Raw genomic sequence first — 25,010 nt, 5'->3', positions numbered from 1 at the left:
ATTGACACTTGTGCCTGAAGTAATCCCAGAATCAAAATTGTCATTAAACGCTTCGAAATTTTGGCTGTGAGTGGTGACAAAGAACTCTTCGTAATAACACGAGTCAGCGTAGTATGCGTTGTTGGTGCAATCTTTAAACAAAAGCAATGTTACCAAATGCTCTTGTTCTGGAAACTCTTCAACCAACGACTTTGCATATTTCAATCTGTTTTTACATTTATCACACTTGGAACCACTTGCATCGGTGAGATTCTTGATATGATAGTTGATAAAATCAATTTCAGTTGCTGGTAAATTAAGGAAAATTTCATCTGTAATGTCGTCTCTAGATCTCTTGGCAATAAGTTGACGCTGAAGAGAACTGTGTCCAGGGATGGTTTGTGTCCAAGCACAAAGCGCCAAAGCGAGTGTTATAATTACCTTCAAAGCCACCATTGGTGATTCAAGGCCATTGTCAAGCCCGTATTTTCTCTAGATTTACTTCATTTTATACTCCATTTTGGCATTGTTTACACTCCAATCATTGAGACTAATCAGTGCACATGGGCCAACAATTAAATTGAATGTTTATTTTACTCTACCTTTGAAAACAATGGAAATTCCAATCGGATTTAATTTTCAACCGTACATTATTTTAAGTAATTATGCATTTCGCAACCTTAATTTTAAGAAGTGTAGGGCAAAACATTTTCTTATTGACAATACACGTGCTCCTGTCAGTAAATGAGTGTATCTTCATCACCTTTGATTGTAAATAGGAGGTTTTGCTTTGTTTTTGAAACACCTGATCAATTTTGTGTGGGGACCCGCTGCCTTTGGACAATTCTTTTGGCAACTCCAATTCTTCACAATTGGCAAGACAGTACATCGTTCGTCTAATTTTGTCTCATGCCTAATTATTCTTCATTAAGGCGTTGAACATCTTCCAAAGGTATAATCACTAACAATCTCTCTCTGGTGGGCTTTTTCTTATGATATATGCCCTTTTACCTATCACCAACAAAGGTTTAAGAAGCTTTAAATGTATATCGGATTCAAACGTTACATCAAAGTATGAAATGTCTTCAATTCATTCATAGCCCAATCACTGATCAAGTACACTATCCAAATGCGACCGCTGTAGTGTCACTTGTAATTTTCTCTCCAACTTTTTGCTGCACGTCATGTGAACGGAGATTTACCACCGAGTCTTCTCATTACCGCAGCAGACAAAATATTGTACACCTATGACAAAACCCACATCTTCCACTCAACCCTTCCCTCCTCCCTCTCTCCATACATCAAAGCATGACAACAGAAAGTGAAGGAATTGATAGAAACGAAGGGTCTGACCATTCAGGAACACCTTCTGTCGATTCCGACAACTCAAATTCTTCTCGAGGAAATAATAAAAGTAGTCAAACTACAACCCACCTACGGCCCTCATTACAAGGCGTAGGGCGTTCAAGTTCATCCTCGAATGTATCAGTCAACACTTCCAACCTCATTTCTCATCGAAAACCCCATCCATCGAGGCTAAAGACACACAATAGATCATTGTCCCACAATAAATTGCTAAACAAATTGTCAACGTCCACCACTCCTGCAACAGTAAGACCAAACTTGAATCGATCCAAGTCTACCGATGGTTTGACCAAAGGTGGCCGACATGCTACAGCATTAAAGAGAAACAATCGATCATTCACAAAGATTACTGGTTTGCAGCCCTTGACAAAGACTGTTTCCAATCAGTCTGTGAAATCCAACAAATCAAGTTCATCGCTCAAAGGGTTAGGCGTGGTATCATCTACTGCTACTGGAGGGATCAAGCCCAGTGCACGTAGGGGAAAAGCAACCATAAACTTGGAAGATGACGATAAAGAGTACGAGGATGTTGATGAACCACCAGATGAAAAGGATGTGGCTGCACCTCAGCCCGAAAGATTTGACAGTCAAGAAACAGTCTCAACAACACACCTGACATCAGACCAGAACATTCCTAGTCTATACGAACAAATTAATCGAATACTTCCGGACCCTACACCGCAAGATAGTGCTGATTACGACAATCGCCCAAAACTTGATGTTGTGGAAGAGGGCAAACCTGTTAATGATAAAACAACAAACAAAGGTGAACCACGGAGACCTGACCTAGTATCGTCGGTACAAAGTTCAGCTGAGGATGTTACTCAAAATAATAACCTTTATGGGAGCTCGCTACTTCTTTCGCAGTCCACTGGGGTAGTCAGGAAAATCGATCCAATCAATGCAAAGGTGACCGAGATTTATCCTAATAGACAAGGTCAAAATGACACACAACAACCAGAGTCTGTTAGTGGTATTTCATTTAAAGCAAACCCAATGGAAGCAGTTAACAACAATAACAACATTGCAAAACCTGTAACTACAAATCAAAACGTGAGCCAGAAAAATTCGTACCAGCCAGATCAAACAATATTCACCAACTTGCAAAGAACAAATAATCAGTACATGCAGGGCAAGCAAACGAGTGAGCGTTTGCCCAATACGCGACCTATTCAAACCAGTAAAAACACAAATCCACTAAACAACGGTGCGAACAACTATGGGGAATTTCTTCGAAGCACGTCATCTTCGTCTGATCTGCAACATGGCCCATCAAAAAACATCGAAACAAGAACACAGCAAAAACTTTGGCTACAAAGAGAGAGCTCGCTTTTAGATGTCACCAATATGGACCCCGCCAGAAGATCGAACTTTTCTAATCTATCACTAAACAATTTAATGTTTTCGCATAATTACAATCAGAGTCATTCGAGTGGACAATGGCCAAGTAACCCAAACTCGTACCAGAGTCAGCATGGCGTATCCTCAACCATTGGCCCATTAACACCTGTTACTCCGGGGACCGTTCAAGGTGTACCTGGCTTCAGCAATGGAACAATCACCCCCGATAGAGGTATGTCTAATGTTAATGTAAATGGCCTACTTCATGTGGTCCAGAACGCGCATCAAAATTCTATTCAGTCAAGAACTGAGTTTGAGAGGCTCAACCGGGAATATCTAAATGTGAGGAGACACCTCAACCCTGTTGGCGAGGGTTTGAACAGACTTAAGAGTGTTACCGAGGGTCACAATGAAATTAAAGTTGCCAAGTCGAAAAAGCGTCCTGAGAGTAGTAATGCTAACGCAAATACTTTTGAGGAATTTGCCCCCTCATTCCACGCAAGACAAGCAGAAACCATGGGAACTGTGAATAAGATTTGGCAGGACGCCATTTTGTGGACGCTATCTTCCTCAAGAGTAGGGCCATACTCACAAGAGAATGCGACAAATCCACAACACCCACCAAATAACAGAGTGTCTTCTTTTGTTCAAAATTCACCCTACGCTAAACATGGTCAGCACCAGTCTGCTCGAGCTGTTAAGCTTGCTCAAAACCAGTCACATGTTGATTGAACGAAATCTTGTTTATTTTTAGTGTATATACATGAATAAAAAGTATTATCCTTTTACCAACTGCCCTTCCTACTCCATTTCATCTATCCTTGTCTTTGCTTATGTTTCCCATTAGACTTACAGTAAACATATACTCTTCCTTTCCTCTTTACTAGATAGCAGTCCTTGCAAAACTTCTTAACAGAGGTTCTCACTTTAAAAGTTCTCAATGGTTGGTACAATGCGCTTATGGTGATGGGCGTTATTAGTTTTGGAGTTGCATTGAATAATGGTCTGATAGGGGATGGGGTAAACAGCTGTCTTATTATACTAGTGAGTGGTAACATTCTATATACCTCTTTGAAAGTGATATCGCTCACCACAGGTCTTTTAGTGAAAATTTGTCTCTTTGGTTATAACTTTACTGCGCAAAGTTATTGGTTCATATTACACGACTTTTCAGCAAAGAAAAGGAAAAATTTAATTTGTCTCTTGTTGTTGTTGTTGTTGTAACCAAACACGTATACTACCCAATTTTCAATAATCAAAGTTTTTTTTTTTTTGATTTTGATCGACAAGACCCAGACTATCAACGAGACCAATCAAAACACCCAATAAATCTCGCTAGACATCCCTTTTTATTGCACATTTTGACTGACTAGAATAGACCATCAGCAATGTCTACTCTGTCGTACAAAAAGCAAGATGCTTACTCCACGTCATCCAATGTCCCGGATAAAATGGCGGTATTTCAAGAATGTCTTCAACAATTCAACGCTACTCCGGTGAATGCAAAAAAGTGTAGACAATTATTGGCAAGATTGCTTAGATTGATCTACAATGGAGAGGAATTACCGGCCCAAGAGTCAACAACATTGTTCTTTTCCATTTCAAAGTTGTTCCAACACAAGGACCAATCTTTGAGACAATTGGTATACTTGACTATAAAGGAATTGTCGTCCACATCAGATGATATCTTGATGGTCACTTCTTCGATCATGAAGGATATTCAAGGAGGCGATGCTGTCTACAAACCCAATGCAATTCGTACATTATCTAAGGTGTTGGATCCTACTACAGTGACTGCAGCAGAAAGATTATACAAAAACGCTATTGTTGACAAGAATCCAATTATCTCTTCAGCAGCATTGATCTCATCATATAATTTGTTACCTCATGCCAAGGAAGTGGTTAAAAGATTTGGAAACGAGGCAATGGAAACCATTCAATCCTACAAATCATTCCCTCCTAATCAGTTCCAATTGCATGAATACTACGGTAGTGCTACTTCAAACTTGCCATCCACTTCCTTCATGTACCAGTACCATGCGTTGGGATTGATTTATCAATTAAGGAACCACGACAAAATAGCATTGATGAAGTTGGTCACCACTTTGTCAGAAGGGTCATCATTGAAGAATTCATTGTCTGTTATTCAGTTGATCAGATACATTAACAAAATTCTAGATGATGATGAGGCATTATTCTCGCAATTATATCCAGTCTTGGTGGGATTTTTGAAGCACAAGTCCGACATGGTCGAGATAGAAGCTTGCAAGGCTTTGATAAATTTGCAGCATTTGTTGAAGGACGACCAGTATATGCAAATTGTATCCACTTTGCAAAAGTTGTTGGGCGTTCCAAGGACAGCAACCAGATTTTCTGCAATCAGATTAATCAATAAGATCTCAATCAAACACCCAGAAAAAGTGTTGGTGGTAAACTTGGAATTGGAAAGTTTGATTAATGATTCAAACAGATCTGTGTCAACATTGGCCATTACAACATTGTTGAAGACTATGGGTGCTGGTACTACTGAAAGTTCAACAGGAGGAGAAAGTGTCGACAGGTTGATTACTAAAATGACCTCCCTCATGGATGAAATCACCGAAGACTTTAAAATTGTCATTATTGAGGCTATTGAGAACTTGGCATTAAAGTTTCCATCAAAGCACAAAAAGTTAGTTTCATTCTTGACAGACTTGTTGAGGGACGATGGTTCTCTCGCATTAAAGACTTCCATTGTTGACGCTTTGTTTGACTTGATCAAGTTTTTGCCCAATGAGAGTGCCAAGCAATTGATTTTGATGAATCTTTGTGAATTTATCGAAGATTGTGAATTTACTGAATTATCAGTTCGTATCTTGCACTTGTTGGGTGATGAAGGTCCAACCACCTCAAACCCTTCGTACTATATTAGACACATTTACAACAGGTTAGTACTTGAAAATTCTATAGTCAGAGCCTCGGCGGTTATTGCTTTAGCCAAGTTTGCTGCCGTTTGTGAAGGTGATGTTTCAAGAAACATTGTGATTTTGTTGACCAGGTGTTTAAACGATGTCGATGATGAGGTTAGAGATCGAGCTGCCATTTCATTGAATTTTATCAATCACAAGAAAAAGAATTTGATTGTTAGTGATTCGAGGTATGATTTGTCAGCCTTGGAACACAAGCTTGTCAACTACTTGAGTGACAATGAAAACTTTAGTGAAAAGTTTGACATTTCTGAAGTGCCATTTATTACCGCGGAAGAATTGAAATCTATTGAATATAATAGGAAATTGAACAAATTGGAGCGCTCCTCCGATGATAGTACTGAAGCCAATGAAGGTGCTAAAAAGAAGGACAAGTCAGAAGAGAGGTCCGATAATAGTGCTAACGACCTATTGAAACAACAAGAATATGCGCAGGACCTCTCAGCAATCTCTGGGTTCGAACTGTATGGAAAATTGACAAAATCGTCCTTAACCCCATTGTACCTCACAGATAAGGAGAATGAAATTGTTGTCAGTGTTGTTAAGCATTTGTTTGTTGAGTCTCAGAAATTGGTTTTACAATACAATATCAATAACACTTTACCACATACTGTCTTGCAGGATATTTCGGTTATCGCACAGCCGGATAATGAGCTTTACCAAGAAGAGTCTATTGTTACATTGCCGGAGTTGAAGCCAAACGAAACTGGTGTAGTCTATGTCTCCTTTAGCACACCATCAGTGGATGATGAGGAACTTTTGTCGGCCTTTGGTAATACTGTGGCATACACAAACAGGGATGTTGATGAAGACGGCCAGGTTGATCCCACGGATGATGGCTGGTCTGACGAGTACCAGATTGATGACTTGGTTTTGTTTGCAGGCGATTTTATAAATCCACTTTACAATTCAAATTTTTCCGCTGTATTTGATCAATTACCAGCTTCCGAAGAAGGTAACTCCACCGGTTATATCGTCAATGTTGACAGTTTGGAAAATGCCGTGAATAAATTAAGAAGCAGCTTGAATATGACGCCGTTGGATGGCTCTGACTACGTGCCAAGTGATTCTAACTCGCACAGTTTGAAATTATTGGGCAAGGATGTTTGGGGTGGCAAGGTTGGTGTTTCGATTAGGTTGGCCAAGACAGGTGGTAAAATCGTTGGTCGTAGTGAAGTGAGAACTGAAACTGACAATTTTGCAAATGTTGTTACTAGTAGCATATACGACTCGTTATAGAGTAAAAAAGCAAAATGAAGAAAAAGGCAATAGTATATTGAAATACCTTCCATGTGTAAGTAATCTAATCTAAATACTCTATTTATGCTTTATCTACACCTCTATTGTCTCTCTTACTAGCCCTCATATGCTTATATAGTAACCCACCGCTGAAATAAACCGCCAAAGCTGCCAAGAATATAAACAAAAAGATCCAAAAAGCAGCCATGTTGTTTGCCTTTGCTGCTGTAGGACAGGCATGATGACTCCGAACCTCAAAGAAAAAAGTGCAATCATTCGAGCTTCCTATGTATGACACTGATGCCTTGGCCGACATTTCCCGATCACAAGTAAAAGTCAAAATCGTCGACTTTCTCAACCGAGGTCCCGAAGGTGAAGTATAAGCGTTGCAAAAAGACCCATTCTCATACGTCAATGTCAATTTACGGCCTCTAAAGATAGGTTGGGTTGAATATTCTCCCATGGACACATACTTGTTTGTTGCAGGATCGACGTAGTATGCTCCAATCATGGACGAGTTGACACTGTCTTGGATCTCGCTAAGTTCGTTATGAGATTGTTTGAAGGGATTGGAACATATACCAATGGTGAAATTCTTGCCTGAGTCGTAACCACGCGATTTCCAAGGTAGAGCCCTGTTTTCATTACTCATGGCTGAAAGTCCTCTCAAGTCAATAAAACCTTGGTTTAGTGGGTTCTTTATGGTACATGGATCTGGTATCTCCTCGTTTAGTTCTTCATTTTCAGTAGCATGTTTATTGGAACTGGGTTCACTTTGTGCTTGATGAGATGGGGGGCTTTGCTGATTCGGGCTCATGTTTCCTCCATTAGGCGATGTGAATGTGAAGTGACTTATAGAATCGAAAATTCCACTTGATGTATCATACAAGGAGGCATTCGATTTCGATTTCTCTAGTATAGTTATACAAACGATGAATAGTAGGGTTATTACTGGGATTATAGCCCGTCTAACTAGCTTCGACATATGTTGTGCAGATAAGGGTTAAGTGTGAATAGGGAAATAAGAAAGTTGAAAAGCGAATGAATACGTGGTATGTAGTGAAATTTGAATCTAAAGAAGGGAGTATCCTTTAATGTAGTATTGTAATAAAGGGGGGAGTTGATAGATAGTGAAAAGGATTTTTGTTATTGTTAAAAAATTGGGCCGAGAAAAAGAAAAAAAGTAAAAAGAAAAAAAAAAGAAATGAAAGAACTGAAGCCGAAGCTGAACTGATCTAAAGGAAAACAAAGTTTGGTAGCTTTTCCACGCTGGCACTACTAATCAAATACAAAGCAACCAACATACAATTACATACAGATGGATTCTTGGGTTGATACAGCAAACCCACTATCAAGCACATTTGGTGGCTTGGGTAATGGTATCAGCAATGTCCTCAACTTTTCTGACCCACTACTAAGTCAAATCATTAATTCAAAGAAAGCATTGCAATTGCTAGACTCCGAATTCACATCATCGATAATAGCAGCAGCTGATGGCGAAAACGCATCCGAAGAGAACAAAGACAAATCTATAATTGAGCTTCTTCTAAGCTCAAGTGATGGAGATGTTGTATCTTTGGAGCGTATATCCAGAGCATATCCAGAATTGGTTAACAAATTGTACCCTAATGAAAGTGGCGGAGTTTCTGCCTTGATCTATGCCATTTGTTTCAACAACGATGATATCGTGGCTTCATTATTGGAGAACCATAGTGCAGACCCGGATTTGCATGATACTATTGTCTATTACACGCCGATTATGTGGGCAGTATATTTGAACCAAATCGATATGGTAAAACTATTGGTCAATTCGCAAGCTGACCCTTACTTGAGTCCCAGAAATGATGGCAAAAACGCTATCACTTTGCTTAATCCAGAGTCTCACGAGATTGTAGAGTATTTCAAATCGCATAACTTGTTAAAGCACAAGGGCACTGAAAATGAACAGGATGTGTTCACAGCAAATACATTCACGCCTATAGATGAATTTGAAGATGACCTTCTGACAAAGTTGAAATTGCAAACATTGTCAGCCACGATTGACGAGGAAAATGAAGAAGAACCCGTTCATGAAGAAGACGACGAGATTGCACTCGCCCAAGATCCTGTTATACCCAGACTTCCAGACTTTGTATATGACAAGTTAGTTCCAGAGCAGTATATCAAATTTACAGACAGTGACATTCCTTCCTTGATTAATTATATATTCAGGTTGAGGTCAGATTTAACCTACCAACACAACACCGGGATCCCAGCGGCTATTTTGTTTCAATTGGTTCGCTTTTCTCATATGAAAGTGGATTCAAATGAGTTGACGGAATTCTTGTTTGACTGTTTCACTGCAAGACTAAGGTCCATCACTAATACCAAGTCTGGAGCATTCAATATGGCATTGCAAGAGGATACCAGTGCTATGGGTGCTGGAGATATAGTGCTACTTAGTTATTGGCTTTCCGCGTTGCAATTTTTGCATTTTTACTTTAGCAAGGGCAAGATTTACTCCAAGTTTCCTCGGTTCTTACAGGAGATTATAAATCTTGTTCAATCAATTATTGCAACATTGTCATTTTCCATCAATTCTCGTTTGAACTTGTTGGTGAATGATTGTATTTTGAATTTCACCAGTTTAATTGATGTTTCCAACACATTATATGCCAAAGATTGGAACCTTTTCAAGAAGAACAAAACCCATCCTAATAACTACGATGACATTTTGAACACATTGTATCCTCCAACTCAGAATGAGTTGATGAAACCATCACCATTAAGATACATCCAAGTACTTGGTGCTTTAGACTATGTGTTGAAAATACACCATGTCGACAAGCTATTTCGAGTGCAAACATTTTCACAGGTGTTTTATTACATTGACTGTATCATCTTTAATAGTATCATCAGTCAAAGCAGGTACTGCAGTAGAGCCAAGGCTGTTCAGATCAGGCTCAACATCTCTGCCATTGAGGATTGGCTTCGGTCTCGTGACTTGAGGGTATATAAGCATGATGACATTGGTGGTTTGAACAAGTTGGTTGGAGATTCCAACGTCCAGTTGCATAACTTGTTGAGTGAAGACAAGTCATTACTGAAGAAGGATCCTAGAAATTTGGATTTCTATTACGATTCCATCTATCATATATGCAAACACCAGTTACAGCCAACAATAGAATTATTGCAATGGCTTCAATGCATGACTTCCTTGAATGATGAAGAAAGTCTAATCAATACAATCAATCAATTTGACTATTTGAATTACTATCAGTTATATAAAGTTGCTCACAAGTTGTACAAGTATGCTGTTGATGAAACAAAATTGCCGAAGAAGTCTGTCAATTTCATCAAAGCCTTGATGAACGAACAGGGTGAGAATCAGGTGAATAAAAGCTTTCAGCATTACATGACACAATCAACATTTTTATCCAAAGAAGTTTATGTTTACTTGAATCCAAATTATATTTTTGAGATTGCATTACCAAATCTAACGGAATTAATCAACACGTATGGATCAGGTACCGGTGGAGTTAGAATATTGAGGGCTAAAAAGTACCAACCTACTTTACCTATTAGTGTTGTTGATGATATTGATGAAATATTGACTGAAAACAGAAACTTGGAAATGAATGATACGTATGACTATGAAAAGGATGATGATGCCGATGAAAATGGTGAAACTGATGATGACGAGCAAACTAAAAAGAAGGATAATGGTCTGAGTAAACCTGACGCTGAACGACAAACTAGTTTTAAAGGAGATGAGTTGTTTAAAAGTGTACAAATGCCAAATTCGCTTTTACATAGAAATTGGGGTGATTCAGGAGTGGATGATTTTGAAACTAACCCGTGGTAAGTAGGAGAGGGCATGTGGTAATGTTATATATATATATATATATATACATGTACATATACTTGTATATGCTTCAGCTTAATATTTGATGATATCGTCATATTAAAATCAACCGGGCGTAAGTAATGCGATGGACTTATATAAATAAAGCGGTTCGATACAGTTAATCGATTCCATTTTGAGCCTAATCCCCCCACACTCACTCTTTCATTTGTTTCAAAACAGTATGGTACACCCAATAAATCAAAACCTACCCCTAATTTGGAAACTATTGGAGTTACAAAACCATCAAAAAGTCGTGTCAATTATAAATTTGTATGGAACAATAAGAACAGGCCCTGGTGTTTTTTTCTTGTCGTTTGATTGTGTTTGTAGACGACTATCCCTTTCCCGCTACTGTTATTGTTCCAGTCTACGGAAGTGTGATATGTATGGCAGGTATACACACGTATTTCGAGAAATGGTTCTAGCGAATAACGATTCAAAAAGCTGGGCCAAGGAAGAAGCGCAATATGTTGTAACAGATTCGTATGCAGAACTTGTGTCGTCATAGATCTTCAGGTACAATTTCGTGGCATGTATGATGACATATAAGCCTCAAATGGGAAACCTCTCAAGTGTTGCATCATTCAGTTTTGCCATGAAAAATTCTTTTGTTTTTGTTTACCAAATCACAAAATCAGTACAACTATCCAAATTGTACCAGAGAAGAGAAGAGACGACAGAGTTGAGAATGGTAAACAAAAGTAGGCGCAAAACAATATGCCATATTGTCTTAATGTAGAAATCATCAAAACAAGTTTCAGCTTGTAAACATGTTCCAGTATGCAGAGTACAGCCCCCCCCCCCCATTTCAGGTGAAACTATTCCACAACATAATCCAGATAGTATAAAGAATTGGCAGTATACCCTTTGATCAAAAAGACCATCACCACTTGATTTTACAAACTGTTCATACAGACTAGCTACTAGATACCCTTACATTCGCTTTGAACTTATTGAATATGCATCAGTTTTTATCACTCCTTATACTATCATCGACGGCATTGGCTTTAGTCGGTGATGGGTTCTTATCATTATCAGTCAACAAAATACAAAACACCAATGGGTTGAAGAATTTTCCAAATAGATTACCAATTTTCGACAAAGTAGAAGATGAGTTGGAGAATATAACATGTACAATCCTTGGAAAACAAGCTCTGAAAGGTATTGCTCCTCTTTTTGGAAATTCGGGGTTTAATTTCAAAAAGAGCAAGCACCAAAATCTTGCCAGCAAGCTTGGATTAAGCAAGAGTTCTAAAACAAATTCGACAAGCCTCTACAGTGGCGATGATGATGATACTGGTAACGAGGAAAATGAGACTGGAGCTTTTTCAGTTGATTTAAACAATGCACAAACAATGTACCTTACTACTATTTCCATTGGATCTCCCGCCCAAGAAGTTGAAGTTATGATTGACACGGGATCTTCTGATCTTTGGGTTATTGGTGCACAAAACCCTAGCTGTATTGAGAATGGAGGATCATTGAATTGCTCAGAATATGGAACTTTCAATACATTGAAATCATCAAGCTGGCATAAGAATGATAGTATTGAATTTGAAATCTCGTATCTTGATGGATCTTCGGCTAAAGGTGACTTTGGTCAAGATACGATTGAGTTTGTTAAAGGCTTTGGTTTGGATCAAGCAAATTTTGCCGTTGTTGAAAATACCACTACTGAAATTGGTGTATTTGGTGTTGGATATCCTGGATTGGAAAGTGCCTCGACCAAGTATAGCAATATCCCTCATGCTTTGAAAGAACAAAATGTGATTGCTAAAGCGGCTTATTCATTGTACTTGGATTCTTCTAGCTCCAATGAAGGTAGTATATTATTTGGTGGAATTGACCATGCTAAATACACTGGTGACTTGACTTCCATTGACATCGTTCCCAAAGACGGAGAATACCTTTATTCGCAGATCCCCTTGTCCCATATTGCTGCTTCTATAAATAATTATACTAATGTTAGTCCCGGATCCGATTTCAATGGAACCAATCCAGGAAAAGTAGGAGCAACCATATACAATGGAACTGATTCGTTTAACGGGGGTATTGATTTGCAAAATACCCTGGTCTTGCTTGATTCAGGTACTACTTACTCGTTCTTGCCTCAAAAACAAATTGAAAGTATAATTGGAGTATTTGGTAATGTATCCTTTGATGGCAATCTTGGTGGCTACAAGATTCCATGTTGGTTAGGAAATAAAGGTAATTATTTCCGCTTCAACTTCAATGAAGAAAAAGATATCGACGCTGAATTGTCAGAGTTTGTTTTGGAAGTTGGAAAGGATTCATCAGGTGCAGCACTGTGTATATTCACCATTTTGCCTGGGGATGCAATTTTGGGGGATAATTTCTTGAGGTCAGCCTATGCCGTGTTTAACTTGGATGACAACACCATTTCACTTGCTCAAGCTGCTTATAATAATGATCACCAAGTGGTTGCAATAGAGTAAATGATGAGATAGAGGTGTGGAAAAAAGCGTGTAATGTGTATTATTGATGCAAAAAAATATTTTTTTTATATACATGTTAGAACTGAATATATATATATATATATATATATATATATAGGTATAGATACACATATAAAGATATACCCATTCCTCCTTTTCTCATTCAAATCTTATATCTTTGACAAAAAGTTGTTATTCCTTATAATATTGTTGTTTTCCTTTTGCAATTTAATTCTTCTCCATCTAAGGAAGTTTTCATTTTTGATATTTTCCAAATTGACCTTGGGGTCAATCATGGTCCAAAGCCATTCTGGATACTCTGAATCCTCTTTTGCTACTGGTTCATCACCTTTTTTGAAAATTTTCAAGTTTAATGGTGTTCCTGCTTTACATGAAGACACCACTGGGGCTGTTTTCACCTCTGATGCATTTTGCCAAACCTTTGAGGTATTGAGTGATCTTTTTAGTATGTTAGAGGATCGTATGTGTCTTATGTGTGTGGTAAACATTGTAATTATAACAGGGTGTAATGGATAAGGCTGTAGTTATTATGGTATATATGCCTTTGCTTAAAGATGAAAATTTTTGAATTGTATTTTTGTTCGTGTGAAGTTGATCAAAAAATGATCTCATAGAACACACACACCAAACACATCATACACACTACACTACACATTACACTACACATTACACTACACAATGAAAACGGAGTGTGACGAACAAAAAAAAATTTCAATGTCTTTTTTTTTTCCAAAGTTCTTTCTACGAGTCTTAATATAGTATCAAAGTGTGTTATCAATATGCCACCAAAGAAGAAAGGAGTGCAAGAGAAGCCAGTTTTATTAGGAAGACCAGGTAATAACTTAAAGTCTGGTATTGTTGGTTTAGCCAATGTTGGTAAATCAACCTTTTTCCAAGCAATTACCAAATGTCCCTTGGGAAACCCAGCAAACTACCCCTTTGCCACCATTGAACCAGAAGAAGCAAGAGTCATTGTTCCAAGTGAAAGATTCGACAAATTGTGTGAGTTGTATAAACCTAAAAGCGAAGTTCCAGCATTTTTAACCGTGTACGATATTGCTGGGTTGACCAAAGGTGCTGCTGCTGGTGAAGGATTGGGTAACAATTTCTTGTCCAACATCAGAGCTGTTGATGCTATTTTCCAAATGACAAGAGCTTTTGATGATGCAGATATTATCCATATCAATGATGAAGTTAATCCAGTTGCTGATTTAGACATTGTTAAGGATGAATTAAGATTGAAGGATATTGAATTTGCAACCAAATATTTGGAAGGTATTGAAAAAATCACCAAAAGAGGAGGCCAGTCTTTGGAAGTGAAACAAAAGAAGGAAGAGGCTGAATTGGTCAAGAGAATTATCCAATTATTGGAGGATGGACAAAGAGTTTACAACCAAACTTGGACAGCAAAGGAAGTTGACTCCATAAATCAAATGTTGTTATTAACAGCCAAGCCAGTTATATATTTGATCAACTTGTCTGAAAAGGATTACATTAGAAAGAAGAACAAGCACCTTTTGAAAATCAAGGAATGGGTTGATAAAAACTCACCTGGTGATTTGATTGTGCCAGTATCGGTGTCATTGGAAGAGAAATTAGCAGGTATGGGATCAGATGAAGAAAGAGAAGCTTACTGCAAAGAAATTGGTGCTCAATCAGCCTTGCCAAAAATCATTGTTGCCATGAGACAAAAATTGGATTTGATTTCATTCTTCACTGGAGGTCCTGATGAAGTTAGGGAGTGGACTATTAGAAAATGGTACACTGCTCCACAAGCTGCTGGTACTATCCACACTGATTTGGAAAGAACATTCATCTTGGCTCAAGTGATCAAGTATAATGATATGATTGAGTATGGTGATGAAGCCAGTGTTAAAGCAGCAGGTAAGTTGTTGCAAAAGGGTAAAGATTATTTCGTTGAGGATGGTGATATTATATATGTTAAAGCAGCTGAGGGTAAAGCTCGTTAAAAGCAGAGTCTTTATCTTGTAAATAATAGTATATTACTTTCTCGAGTGTCTTGTGTTGGTCTTGTGTTGGTCTCTGGGATTTCTTTTGGATAGAGTGTGTTTTGTTGGAAAAAGAAACCATTAGAAACTAGTGATTTCTAATACAAAGTAGATCTCAAAAGCAGAAGTGGATACTAAGCTCTCGTGTATATCCATCAATGCTAAAGTCTTGAGAAAATGCGCCTTGTTGCTAAATATAAAATATATTTTTCTCTTCTCGTTGTGGTGGTGATGGTGGATTTTGTGTCATAAGCTAACCGGACAGAGAGACAGACGTAAAATTAAAAAAAAAAAAAAAAAAGTGCGCACGAGGGCCAAACGAAAAACGAAAAACGGCGGCGAACATCATAAAAGAACACACTAACAACAGATAGCAGCCAGTACCAGTAAGTATGGGCAAGAAAAAATTGTCGTTGTAAAATGTGTCAAAATCTTCTCATGCAAGGCACAACTAAACACATATAAGATATGTACCCCTCTCTGCTGCAAAAAAGTTTTGTAGAATCAAAGTGAGCAGTAGTTATGTTCTGCCCAAGGCTTAGGTGATAATACCCTTTAAAAATAACTTCTATCCGAAGTATGCGTATATGGGTGTATGGGTGATGATGGTTGGTTTGTTCCTAAGAAAGGTGGCTTAACCCTAAATCTAAATTTAAATTTTTCTATTTTTTATTTTTATTTTGCCGTTTTTGCATTTTTGTTTTTAATACCCGTGCAAAATCAACATTTGAAAATATACAAATGAATATCCAATTTCACAAGGGTTTTCTTTGATATCCTTGATATTGCAAATATTACTAAAGTTGCTTCCGTCTAGAAAGCAGTACATGAACTCATCTTCAACCAGAACACTGCCCCAGATCAAATACAGCAACTTTAATTAAAACAAAGCAAGTGAACAAACCCAGCCCCCAGCCCCCAGCCCCCCCCCCCCCCCCTAGCACCAGATCAGAAACAGGCAAAAAGAAAAAGTATGAGGTTATCCTTAAGGAGAATTATATTTTTGGTGTTTCTACTCCTATCGCTACTGATAAGTATCCTACTATTGCAGTCTTCAACAAAACTCAAACAGCGATGGGACTTGATTTGGGATACAGAGACATTTGACCGTGATTCGTTCAAGGCACATAATCTTCAAACAAGAAAGGATTTCCACTATACAAACTATTTATACCTGGGCTACGATAACTTTACCCAGCATTATGCAAACGATTTGGATCGGATCCAGAAGGCACCACTCAATGACAAGTGTAACGTGTATTTCAACCAATTCTTACGAGATAATCCTGATTGGAAACTAACTACTTACAACTCGGCTGTAGACAGATTTGACAAGTCTTCTGATAGAAAAGAGTTCTTTTTCAAAGAACTGTTAAAGAAACTAGAGGATCAATTCAACAAGGCACATAAAAACACAGAGGAAAAGTTTGTCCCAACTAGAGAGGATAATAAAACCATACTGACAAATTTCAATTCCAAAGTTGCAAGATCCAAAGCCATCATGCATGAGATGGCTGATGTGACTACTCTGTTGAGAGTTTATGGCAAGTGTTTTATTGGCCAACAGTTGGATGAAAGTCAAAAAAAGACATTCAATGACTTGAGCTCCAGATTCTTTCCCTTTTTAACTCAGAAGCTACCGCAATTCAAAATTCCAAATGAGGACGCTTCAACTGGGTGGCCAATTTCCAAGGAAGATGGAACCATCGAATACAAAACAGACTTAGATGGGGACAATTATGTCGATTTTGTATACAAGCATTCAAAAGGTAAAGGTATTGTGATATCCACTGCTACTAGACATGCAAAAGATATTATGAAGTTGATCCAGGTCCTACGTGCAATGAATAACGAATTGCCGATACAAATTATGCATAAAGGAGATTTAACTAAACGTTCTCTTGCTTGGATAGAAACTGCTGCAACGGTGGATGTAAATGAATTGTTGGACCCTTCAGGAGACACAAACAGTCAACTGTACATGCCTGATTTAAAACTACTCGAAAGTTACAAAGAGTTTGGATCCCATTTCCCCAAACAAAACCTCCAGTTTGTCAATATTGCTCCTTGTATTCCTAAACAATACAAGTTTCATTTCCCCGGGTATACAAATAAGATATTGGCGGTATTTTTTTCAAGTTTTGATGATGTCTTGTTACTTGATGCTGACACGGTCCCGTTAGTGCCTCCAAAGGAGTTTTTTGAATCGGAAGAGTATAAAAAGTCAGGAACATACTATTTCCAAGATCGATCATTAAGAGATACCAATGACTTTATCGAAACCAATTTCTTTGCCAGTTTGTCGCCTACTAATGAAAAATCAATTGACACACTATTTGATATACCTCGCATAACTGAAAAGACATTCAACAATAAATACATGACAGGGTGGAGACACTACCAAGAAGCAGGAGTGGTTGCTTTCAATAAGCGCCAACATTATCTTGGCTTACTCATGATGTTACCCTTGCTGATGTGGACTGAGCCGATCCAATCATCGATATGGGGTGATAAGGAGTTGTATTGGTTGGCATTGTCGATAGCTGGAGATGAAAACTACGAATTCAATCCTGTTGCAGCAGCTTCAATTGGAGAAAAGACGCTGCGTCAGGATCGTAAATACTATCCCAATTCTCCTAGTAATGAAGTTTGTTCAACGCATCCTGGGCATGTAAACAAGGATGGAAAATTGCTTTGGATCAATTCGGGTTTTGGATATTGCAAGAAGAATGGATATTTTAGAGACCGAGTCAAGTTTCCATTTTCAACTTTTGAAAAAGATGAATTGAGCCTATTGTATCATTCGCCATTGCAAATACGTGCAGCAATGGTACCGCCTAATCTTCCACGGTATAGGGAACCAGGAAACCCAATAGATGGAGAACCAGAAGAGAAATTTAAGAAATCGTGGAAGTTTAGAAATAAGGATATCGATGAAATTAACGAAAATCTACCACCGGGTGCTCAGCGGTCGGAGTTTATAACTGAATGGGGACCACAAAAGGGGTGGGTCAAGAACTCGATATGTTTCGGATACTATTATTGTGCATATGATAAGGTGCAAAGTTATTCACTGGATAAAGAATTTGACGAGGGTACGCTTTATGAATTTGATGAAGAGAGTGTTAAAAGGTACAATTATTTGAGTAAAGTTTGGAATGCTGCAGGGGTGAAGAAACCGGTAATTTCCAAGCCAAAGTGATGAAAATTGACAGTAATGTTAAATGGACCATTTCTCTCAAAAGGTTAGACGAACTATAGAATTTCAAATATGATAGTTAAAACTTGTTAATAAATTATTACAACTCTTACAAAAGGTATCTATTTTCTAACGGAAACGACAACGGTGTGTGTGCCCATTGGTTTGATCAACCGTTGTGTGTCCTTGTCGAAACTGTCTTCATTAGTATCTTTTGCAATAATCTCTTCAATATGGCCCTTGATCTCATCTTTCTTCTCCTGGGGCAAATCGGTAATGTAGCTTCTTGTTTCCCAGTATTTCCAAACATCGTCTTTATCAATCAATTTATCATACAATGCAAACAGATCCAAAACCTCATTTTTGAAATATGGATTAGCTAGCAAAATCGATCTCCATTTACCATGTCTATATTGAGGTACCTTGACATCGAAATCATAGACGTATTTAGTAACCTTGTCGTTCCATTTTTGATTGCCAAAAAATTGACTCAACAATTCTTGATTGTTTTTAGATGAAGTCAAATCTAAATCATTGTAATACCTCGTGCCTGAGTTATAGTAATTACTATCGGAAACGACTGAATCCTGTGATGGTGAAGTATAATCAAAGTTCCAAATCAAACCCAATTTTCCCAGTGGTTTCAAAATACGATGAATTTCCTTCAAGCTCTCTTCATCAGCAAACCAATGAAATCCTTGAGCTACAATAACAGCGTCGATGGAATCGTCATCAAATGGGGTATTATAACTCGACGCTTGAACCACACTGTCAACTTGTGGGAAGTTCTCTCTAAATGTCTCCAACATCCCACGTGATGGATCAACGGCGGATAAATTGCTTGACCAGCCATTATCAACTAAATTCTTGGTGAATTTGCCCGTACCGCACGCAATCTCAACGATTCTTTTGTCATTGTCAAACGTGAATGTATTGTCTTGTTTGTTAAAGGTGGCAAGGTTAAGATCAACCAAGAAGGGGTTAACGAGAATAGGAGAGAATGAAGGACGATAGATGTCGTATGACGAATGATTTAAATTGAATGAATTGACGGCCGTGTCGTGTGCTGACTTGGTGGTGGTTGACATTGTTGTGAGTAATTGCTGGTTCCAGTGGAGTTTTGAGGTTGCCAAACGAGTTAGTGGCCAGAGTTTGGTCAACATTTTATACTTTTTGTTGAAAGTGGGGAAGAATTGCGTGGCTTAACGGACTTATAATACTTTGTACCCTTTTCGGTTCCGAGCACCGGAACTTTTCTAAATAAGTGCTCAAAGGCAGAGAAAACAGGTGATTATCCCCTCATTTTGGTTTTGACTCTATGCCCTCTCTGCGTTATGCAGAGTGGGAAATATTATCTTACACGTTGCATGTTTGTATGCTATCATAAATCGTTATTATATTAATAAATACTATACTTTATACAAAGTTTCTAACGAATCTTTGCAAATACAACAAGACTAATATAGCAATGATAGCAATCACTGCATAATATCCTTTAGTTATGGCCATATAAGTCCAAGTACCATGTATCTTCTCCATATTATAAGCTTCCAATTCCGATAAACATTGAGCATTCTGTTCAAAAATATATTTCGATTCTTCAATCACTTCCAATTTTTGTTCTTCAGTCAATCCATTCCTCGTCACCAACTCATAATCTCTCTTGTAGATGATTCTAAGCAAACCTTCATCAATAACATCGAAATTGAAAAAATTGAATCCCATCTTGATTATATCTTCGTGTTTTAAACCGTCTTTGTGAGGGTAAAATCCAGTGGCTTTAGCAAATGATGATCCCATTAATCTTCCACCGGCAAACAAAGCCAAGTACATGACATGAAGGTATGCAAACAACAAGTATGGTTTTTCTTTAGTGGCTTCAATAATGTGGTTGGAAAATTTAATTTGTTCTGCCATTCTTGGGTTAACAAATTTGTCCTTGTTGTCGTCATAAAAGAATAAAAGATCTTGTTCTGCTTTAGCAGTTCTGGCTAATTCTGGTTTCCAGACTTGTCTCAACATATCGGACCATTGTGAGTCCTGTTCCAATTGGTAACTTAATGCTTTTTCTATGCTGGCAAAAATGTGGTAAAATGCTTGTAATCCTTGACGATAAACTTTGTAGTTACGCAAAGCAATAGCCATTTTGAGTGAAACCATCTTGTTAACTTTGTCATGTAAAGACCTAGTTTCTAAATTGATTCTGTTTGCCAAAGCACCAACATCTCTTTTGGCGGGTATTATTTCATGTTGTGACAACTTGGTGGTTGCACCAGTGGCACTCAATTTGATTGCTTCTTTATTTGACATACTGAGGTCCCTTTGGCTGGATGGTAACGTTACTGTAGTGGCTGACATTATTTGTGTGTGTATGTAGTGTGAAGTGTGTGTTGTTATATGTGGATATTATGTGTTAATTTTCTCTCTAGTATAAATACAACTAAAACGTGCTAATGATAAGGTTGATAAATTTAAGAATGATGATAAGGAAGTATTCGAGAAGAAACTAGTGTTGAAGTGGATTTTGATGGTTATTTATATATCAACTTTCAGTAGGCAAAGAATTTTTATTCGGAGATATCGCTGAAAATTTTGACGTCTTCTTGTTGTCTGGTAACACAAACACCTTGTATACTGCATATAAACTATTACCGATAGATTCTTGAAACACGATATCCAAAAATACAAAAACAGTAACTATATGCCCAACAAAAGACAACACTTGCAACAACAGTTTTGTTTAGGACGTGCCATGAATCGACCGGATCGGTTCCTTCTTTGTTCTGTACCTATGCGGCTAGGGTGCCTAAATGGCTATTGTGGAAGAAGAGTTAAAGAAAAACCAGGGGGTTGGGAACCGCGGTAAAACACGAAGATCACATAGCCTCCAGTGTCCATCTTTCGTTGTACAACCAATACACGCAAATAGATGTAGTATGCTTTCTTCAGGCAACAACCTCGCCTGAGTGGTAGGTCGCGTTATACCACGCGTTTAGAAAAGACACTAAAAATAGAGTTCTTGACAGGCGATAAAGCCAGATAGTCTTTTATCTTCAATTTTCTTGTTCCCTTTAATGTGCGAATATGGTATACACACTACCTTTGTCTTCTTTTTTTCTGTCTAATCGGAATTTCAATACCGATATACATACAGTATTCAAGAGTCACCACAAAACATCGCGGTTGCTGAAAAATTGTCTCTATTGTTCGTATTCACTTTGACATATTTACTCCTGATAAATGTGTGTGCAGCAAAATGTGGGCTTTTTAAGCGCATACAATATGTATGGGGTGTAAAAATTTTAGTCTATTATATTTTCACTTTTTTATCTATTTCATCAGTGACAATTTTTTTGTACCTTAAATATTTCAAACTCAACAAACTATTCATCCATACTATACTTAAGGAAAAGAACAATGGACCTCATGTTGTTTTTTTCTCGATTTCTGACTTCTCTTTGTTCTTACTTCTCCATATTTCGGGAATCACGTATAGCAGTTTGTATGTTTTTTGTTTTTATTTGATTGACTCTCGAAAACTCAACAAATCAACGCTTTAGAAACTTTCAAAGCTCGGGACATGATCCCTCATTGTTTTTTGTGGACAATGTGGTGGTGTTTCTTATACCGTGGTTAAATCCTAAACACATATACTTTCCCGAGGTGTGCGTTGTTGAATAATTGATTGACCCCGTTGCAAACAAGAAAGAGTAATCTGGCTCTCACTGAATGTGTCTCAATTTTCAGTTCATTTGATGTCAGGTAACTCAGAATCACGTCTTGGCAATGTGGCTTCTTCCTATTGTACATCCAAAGACACGTCTACCTTTGTATCTATTGAAACATAATATAGCAGGTTTGAACGCGCGTCTAACTCAGCCAATTAAAAAAAATCAACATTAAAAGCTAACGATATGGCAAGCCTATTCATCTACCACTTGTTACTATACATCCTCTTTGTGTCCACCATTTTCACTAGATGGATAAACCGCGTCATCCCATAAAGAAAATATGCCAAATTCCAGAAATACAAAATGATCGCTTACGTGCAACAGGCGGTCAATACAGGACAAAGACTTTTCTACTAGTATTACGCATCATACCGTTTGACAAAAATAGATGCATTATTGAAGCTACTGATTTCACTTCCAATCATCAAATAAGTGAGGAGATCGGCGAAGATGAAAAAGAATACAAGTATTTGAGACTCGATGAAAATAAGGTGCTACGAGCAGTGGCCTTTAACGACAAGGTTCAAAGTCTAAACAGTGCATACAAAGAGGCATTCCCCCCGCATACTTTGAGCATACCTGATGTAGATGATGATAGAGATTCACTGGTAGTACTTGATGATAGATTATTGATCTTGGGTATGACGCTCAAGTGGAGAACGTTTCGAGGCATCTTTGAGCCGTACGTTTATGACCCAGACATTGTTGAGTGGGAATATCTTACAGAATATGAGAAACCGGTTGTATCAGACTTGTACAAAAAGATTTTGAAAAAGAGGCAATATATTAAAGCACTTAACGGATTGGAAAAGGTGATAATTCCCCAGCAGTTTATAAATAATATGCTTCAAGATGACGACGATGACGTTTCTCAAATGACACTGTTTGACGAGGAACTGGATGAAGAAGCTGTGGTGGAATTGGTACATGAATCTCAAACACGTCAAGATGACGCCATTGCGTCCGATATAAATAATGCTGCTGAAAGTTCTGGGAGGGCAGTCTATTCTATAGAACGGGACTTGTCTCAAGAAAAACGTGGTAACGATAACAACAGTGAATTGGCGCGAGGTTTTGATAAATTCACTGAGGTACTCAACTCTAATAATGGAGGAAGTACCAAGAATGAACAGATATCACTGGATTTTGGACATAAAAGGGCCATATCCGGGCTTGGATACGAAGAAGCTGCCAAAAGATCGAGACAAGACCCTTCTTCGCCAGATGAGAATGACTTTTGTGATCCGCAACCGCAAACTTCGAGTGTCAAGAAAGCAAAAGATTCTCAACGTGCTGAACTCGATAACGATGAAGAGTTTACAACTATCAGTAAGTTGATCAAATTGAACAATACCGTGGATAACAAAGTGTACGCTGTTATATGTGAGGTTTTACATGCGACTCCGACAGACAAGGAGTTGCTTTCTTACAAATCATGTGAAGTTAATCCACTTACGGGAGAAATGGAATTGAGTCATACTCGACTACAAGGAATTGAATTCATTGTAACTGATGTTGCCAAACCGAAAAACTATGAATTGCAGGAAGGTGAGTACTTGTCTATTTACCTTGATGGTGAACAAGTATTGGCTTTGAGTCAATCAAGTGGCGCGACTAAGAGGCTACTCAATTTTGCTTGGGATAATGCTCGTGATGATACCATTATAACTTTAAACTTGCGCAAAGTGCAAAGAGAAGCTCTTGTATGGACTATTCAGTGATGATATCAATGCTGTGTAAATGGGTTGCTCGATAGTTGTATTGGAGCATGTGGATAGGCTTCATTGAGGAATTATTGTATGCTATACTTTGCTTAGTCTGTATCTAATTGAAGACCGGGATATCAGACAATAGCTCTAACTTTTGGAAACCGTTACAATTGCGAACCTAGATTGAAAATGGGCCGATATCTGCTATTCCGCGATTTTCCATTGGTAAACACCTCTATTACTTGGCAATAGGGGCAAACAATTGACGATTTAAATATAAATTGCTATATGACGTAGTTTAATCGTGCCACCCGTGCCTCTCTATTTTTAAAACGCATTTGCCAGGTTTCCATTGTTTGACAGATGCACGTGTCTCAAATCAAATTGAGGGCTTTTAATGTCAGTTGCAAATTAAAGTAATGTGACACAAAACCGGCGCAAACCAAAAAATTTATAACTTACCAATGATGGCATTGTTTCTGATGTAACTAGGGTTAGGAAACAAAGCCAAAACGGAAGACCATGTGGGGCATCAATCGGTAAATATAACTAAACAATGACAACAAGTTATGAAGTAGCATCCCTCTGTATGGCTTAGCTTGGCTATAAATACTCGTCTAAATCAATTGATTTGGACAATGCAAATGTGCACCATATAAGCGACACCAAAGATGATTGCAACCAAATTTATTTCCATTTTGGCCTTTGCTGTTGTTGTTTTAACTTACACTTTACCAGGTCACAGCTCCCTTCAACGCCAAGTGCTTGCCAAGAGAGCTAAGGGTGACCTTACCGAAGATATATATCGCAATTTGCCAGCAACTGAAATTGATTTTGTCAACCACCATATCAAAAATCTCACCGATGCAAGTGGTTCCAAGTGTGATAAATGTAAAAACAGATTGAAATATGCAAAGTCGTTGGTTGAAGAGTTTCCAGAACAAGAACATTTGGTAAGTTTGCTTTTGTATAAGGATTGTGTTAATAATAATGCAAAGAAGCCAAATTCATGCAATCTCAAGGAATTTTTCATCACTACTGATTCGCAAAATTTCGAAGCGTTTAATGACAATTTTGATTCTGGGATTACTTCAGGCACAAGTGTCAAT

At 38.0% G+C, this 25,010-nt stretch overlaps 13 protein-coding genes across 13 annotated transcripts; 8 read left to right on the top strand and 5 right to left on the bottom strand. All coding sequences in view use genetic code 12, as the record gives it.

Moving 5' to 3' along the window:
* On the bottom strand, window positions 1-435 carry CANMA_005018 (uncharacterized protein; the record flags this gene model as incomplete). Its single annotated transcript, XM_051817356.1, has 1 exon — window positions 1-435. A coding segment is annotated over one exon (435 nt), but the record flags the coding sequence as incomplete, so codon positions are not given.
* An 852-nt stretch (window positions 436-1,287) lies between these two features.
* On the top strand, window positions 1,288-3,417 carry TCO89 (Tco89p; the record flags this gene model as incomplete). The annotated part of the gene is made up of 1 exon (XM_051817355.1): window positions 1,288-3,417. The coding sequence occupies one exon, from the start codon at window positions 1,288-1,290 to the stop codon at window positions 3,415-3,417; it is 2,130 nt and encodes a 709-aa protein (XP_051669399.1).
* A 656-nt stretch (window positions 3,418-4,073) lies between these two features.
* Window positions 4,074-6,890, top strand: SEC21 (coatomer subunit gamma; the record flags this gene model as incomplete). The annotated part of the gene is made up of 1 exon (XM_051817354.1): window positions 4,074-6,890. The coding sequence occupies one exon, from the start codon at window positions 4,074-4,076 to the stop codon at window positions 6,888-6,890; it is 2,817 nt and encodes a 938-aa protein (XP_051669398.1).
* An 82-nt stretch (window positions 6,891-6,972) lies between these two features.
* Window positions 6,973-7,875, bottom strand: CANMA_005015 (uncharacterized protein; the record flags this gene model as incomplete). The annotated part of the gene is made up of 1 exon (XM_051817353.1): window positions 6,973-7,875. One exon carries the CDS (start codon window positions 7,873-7,875, stop codon window positions 6,973-6,975), a length of 903 nt encoding a protein of 300 aa, XP_051669397.1.
* Window positions 7,876-8,208: 333 nt separating this feature from the next.
* CANMA_005014 (uncharacterized protein) lies at window positions 8,209-10,734 on the top strand (the record flags this gene model as incomplete). The annotated part of the gene is made up of 1 exon (XM_051817352.1): window positions 8,209-10,734. The coding sequence occupies one exon, from the start codon at window positions 8,209-8,211 to the stop codon at window positions 10,732-10,734; it is 2,526 nt and encodes an 841-aa protein (XP_051669396.1).
* Window positions 10,735-11,735: 1,001 nt separating this feature from the next.
* On the top strand, window positions 11,736-13,232 carry SAP7 (Sap7p; the record flags this gene model as incomplete). The annotated part of the gene is made up of 1 exon (XM_051817351.1): window positions 11,736-13,232. The coding sequence occupies one exon, from the start codon at window positions 11,736-11,738 to the stop codon at window positions 13,230-13,232; it is 1,497 nt and encodes a 498-aa protein (XP_051669395.1).
* Window positions 13,233-13,402: 170 nt separating this feature from the next.
* MRPL37 (mitochondrial 54S ribosomal protein mL54) lies at window positions 13,403-13,741 on the bottom strand (the record flags this gene model as incomplete). The annotated part of the gene is made up of 1 exon (XM_051817349.1): window positions 13,403-13,741. The coding sequence occupies one exon, from the start codon at window positions 13,739-13,741 to the stop codon at window positions 13,403-13,405; it is 339 nt and encodes a 112-aa protein (XP_051669394.1).
* Window positions 13,742-14,032: 291 nt separating this feature from the next.
* YBN5 (Obg-like ATPase) lies at window positions 14,033-15,223 on the top strand (the record flags this gene model as incomplete). The annotated part of the gene is made up of 1 exon (XM_051817348.1): window positions 14,033-15,223. One exon carries the CDS (start codon window positions 14,033-14,035, stop codon window positions 15,221-15,223), a length of 1,191 nt encoding a protein of 396 aa, XP_051669393.1.
* Window positions 15,224-16,235: 1,012 nt separating this feature from the next.
* Window positions 16,236-18,464, top strand: MNN15 (putative alpha-1,3-mannosyltransferase; the record flags this gene model as incomplete). The annotated part of the gene is made up of 1 exon (XM_051817347.1): window positions 16,236-18,464. The coding sequence occupies one exon, from the start codon at window positions 16,236-16,238 to the stop codon at window positions 18,462-18,464; it is 2,229 nt and encodes a 742-aa protein (XP_051669392.1).
* A 119-nt stretch (window positions 18,465-18,583) lies between these two features.
* CANMA_005009 (uncharacterized protein) lies at window positions 18,584-19,624 on the bottom strand (the record flags this gene model as incomplete). Its single annotated transcript, XM_051817346.1, has 1 exon — window positions 18,584-19,624. The coding sequence occupies one exon, from the start codon at window positions 19,622-19,624 to the stop codon at window positions 18,584-18,586; it is 1,041 nt and encodes a 346-aa protein (XP_051669391.1).
* Window positions 19,625-19,877: 253 nt separating this feature from the next.
* HMX1 (Hmx1p) lies at window positions 19,878-20,819 on the bottom strand (the record flags this gene model as incomplete). Its single annotated transcript, XM_051817345.1, has 1 exon — window positions 19,878-20,819. One exon carries the CDS (start codon window positions 20,817-20,819, stop codon window positions 19,878-19,880), a length of 942 nt encoding a protein of 313 aa, XP_051669390.1.
* Window positions 20,820-22,440: 1,621 nt separating this feature from the next.
* On the top strand, window positions 22,441-23,913 carry CDC13 (Cdc13p; the record flags this gene model as incomplete). The annotated part of the gene is made up of 1 exon (XM_051817344.1): window positions 22,441-23,913. One exon carries the CDS (start codon window positions 22,441-22,443, stop codon window positions 23,911-23,913), a length of 1,473 nt encoding a protein of 490 aa, XP_051669389.1.
* A 659-nt stretch (window positions 23,914-24,572) lies between these two features.
* CANMA_005006 (uncharacterized protein) lies at window positions 24,573-25,010 on the top strand (the record flags this gene model as incomplete). Its single annotated transcript, XM_051817343.1, has 1 exon — window positions 24,573-25,010. A coding segment is annotated over one exon (438 nt), but the record flags the coding sequence as incomplete, so codon positions are not given.

Source organism: Candida margitis (assembly GCF_024628925.1).
Source record: "Candida margitis strain CBS 14175 chromosome Unknown scaffold94, whole genome shotgun sequence".
Classification (NCBI taxonomy): domain Eukaryota; kingdom Fungi; phylum Ascomycota; class Pichiomycetes; order Serinales; family Debaryomycetaceae; genus Lodderomyces; species Lodderomyces margitis.
This window is presented reverse-complemented; position numbering and strand designations above follow the sequence as displayed.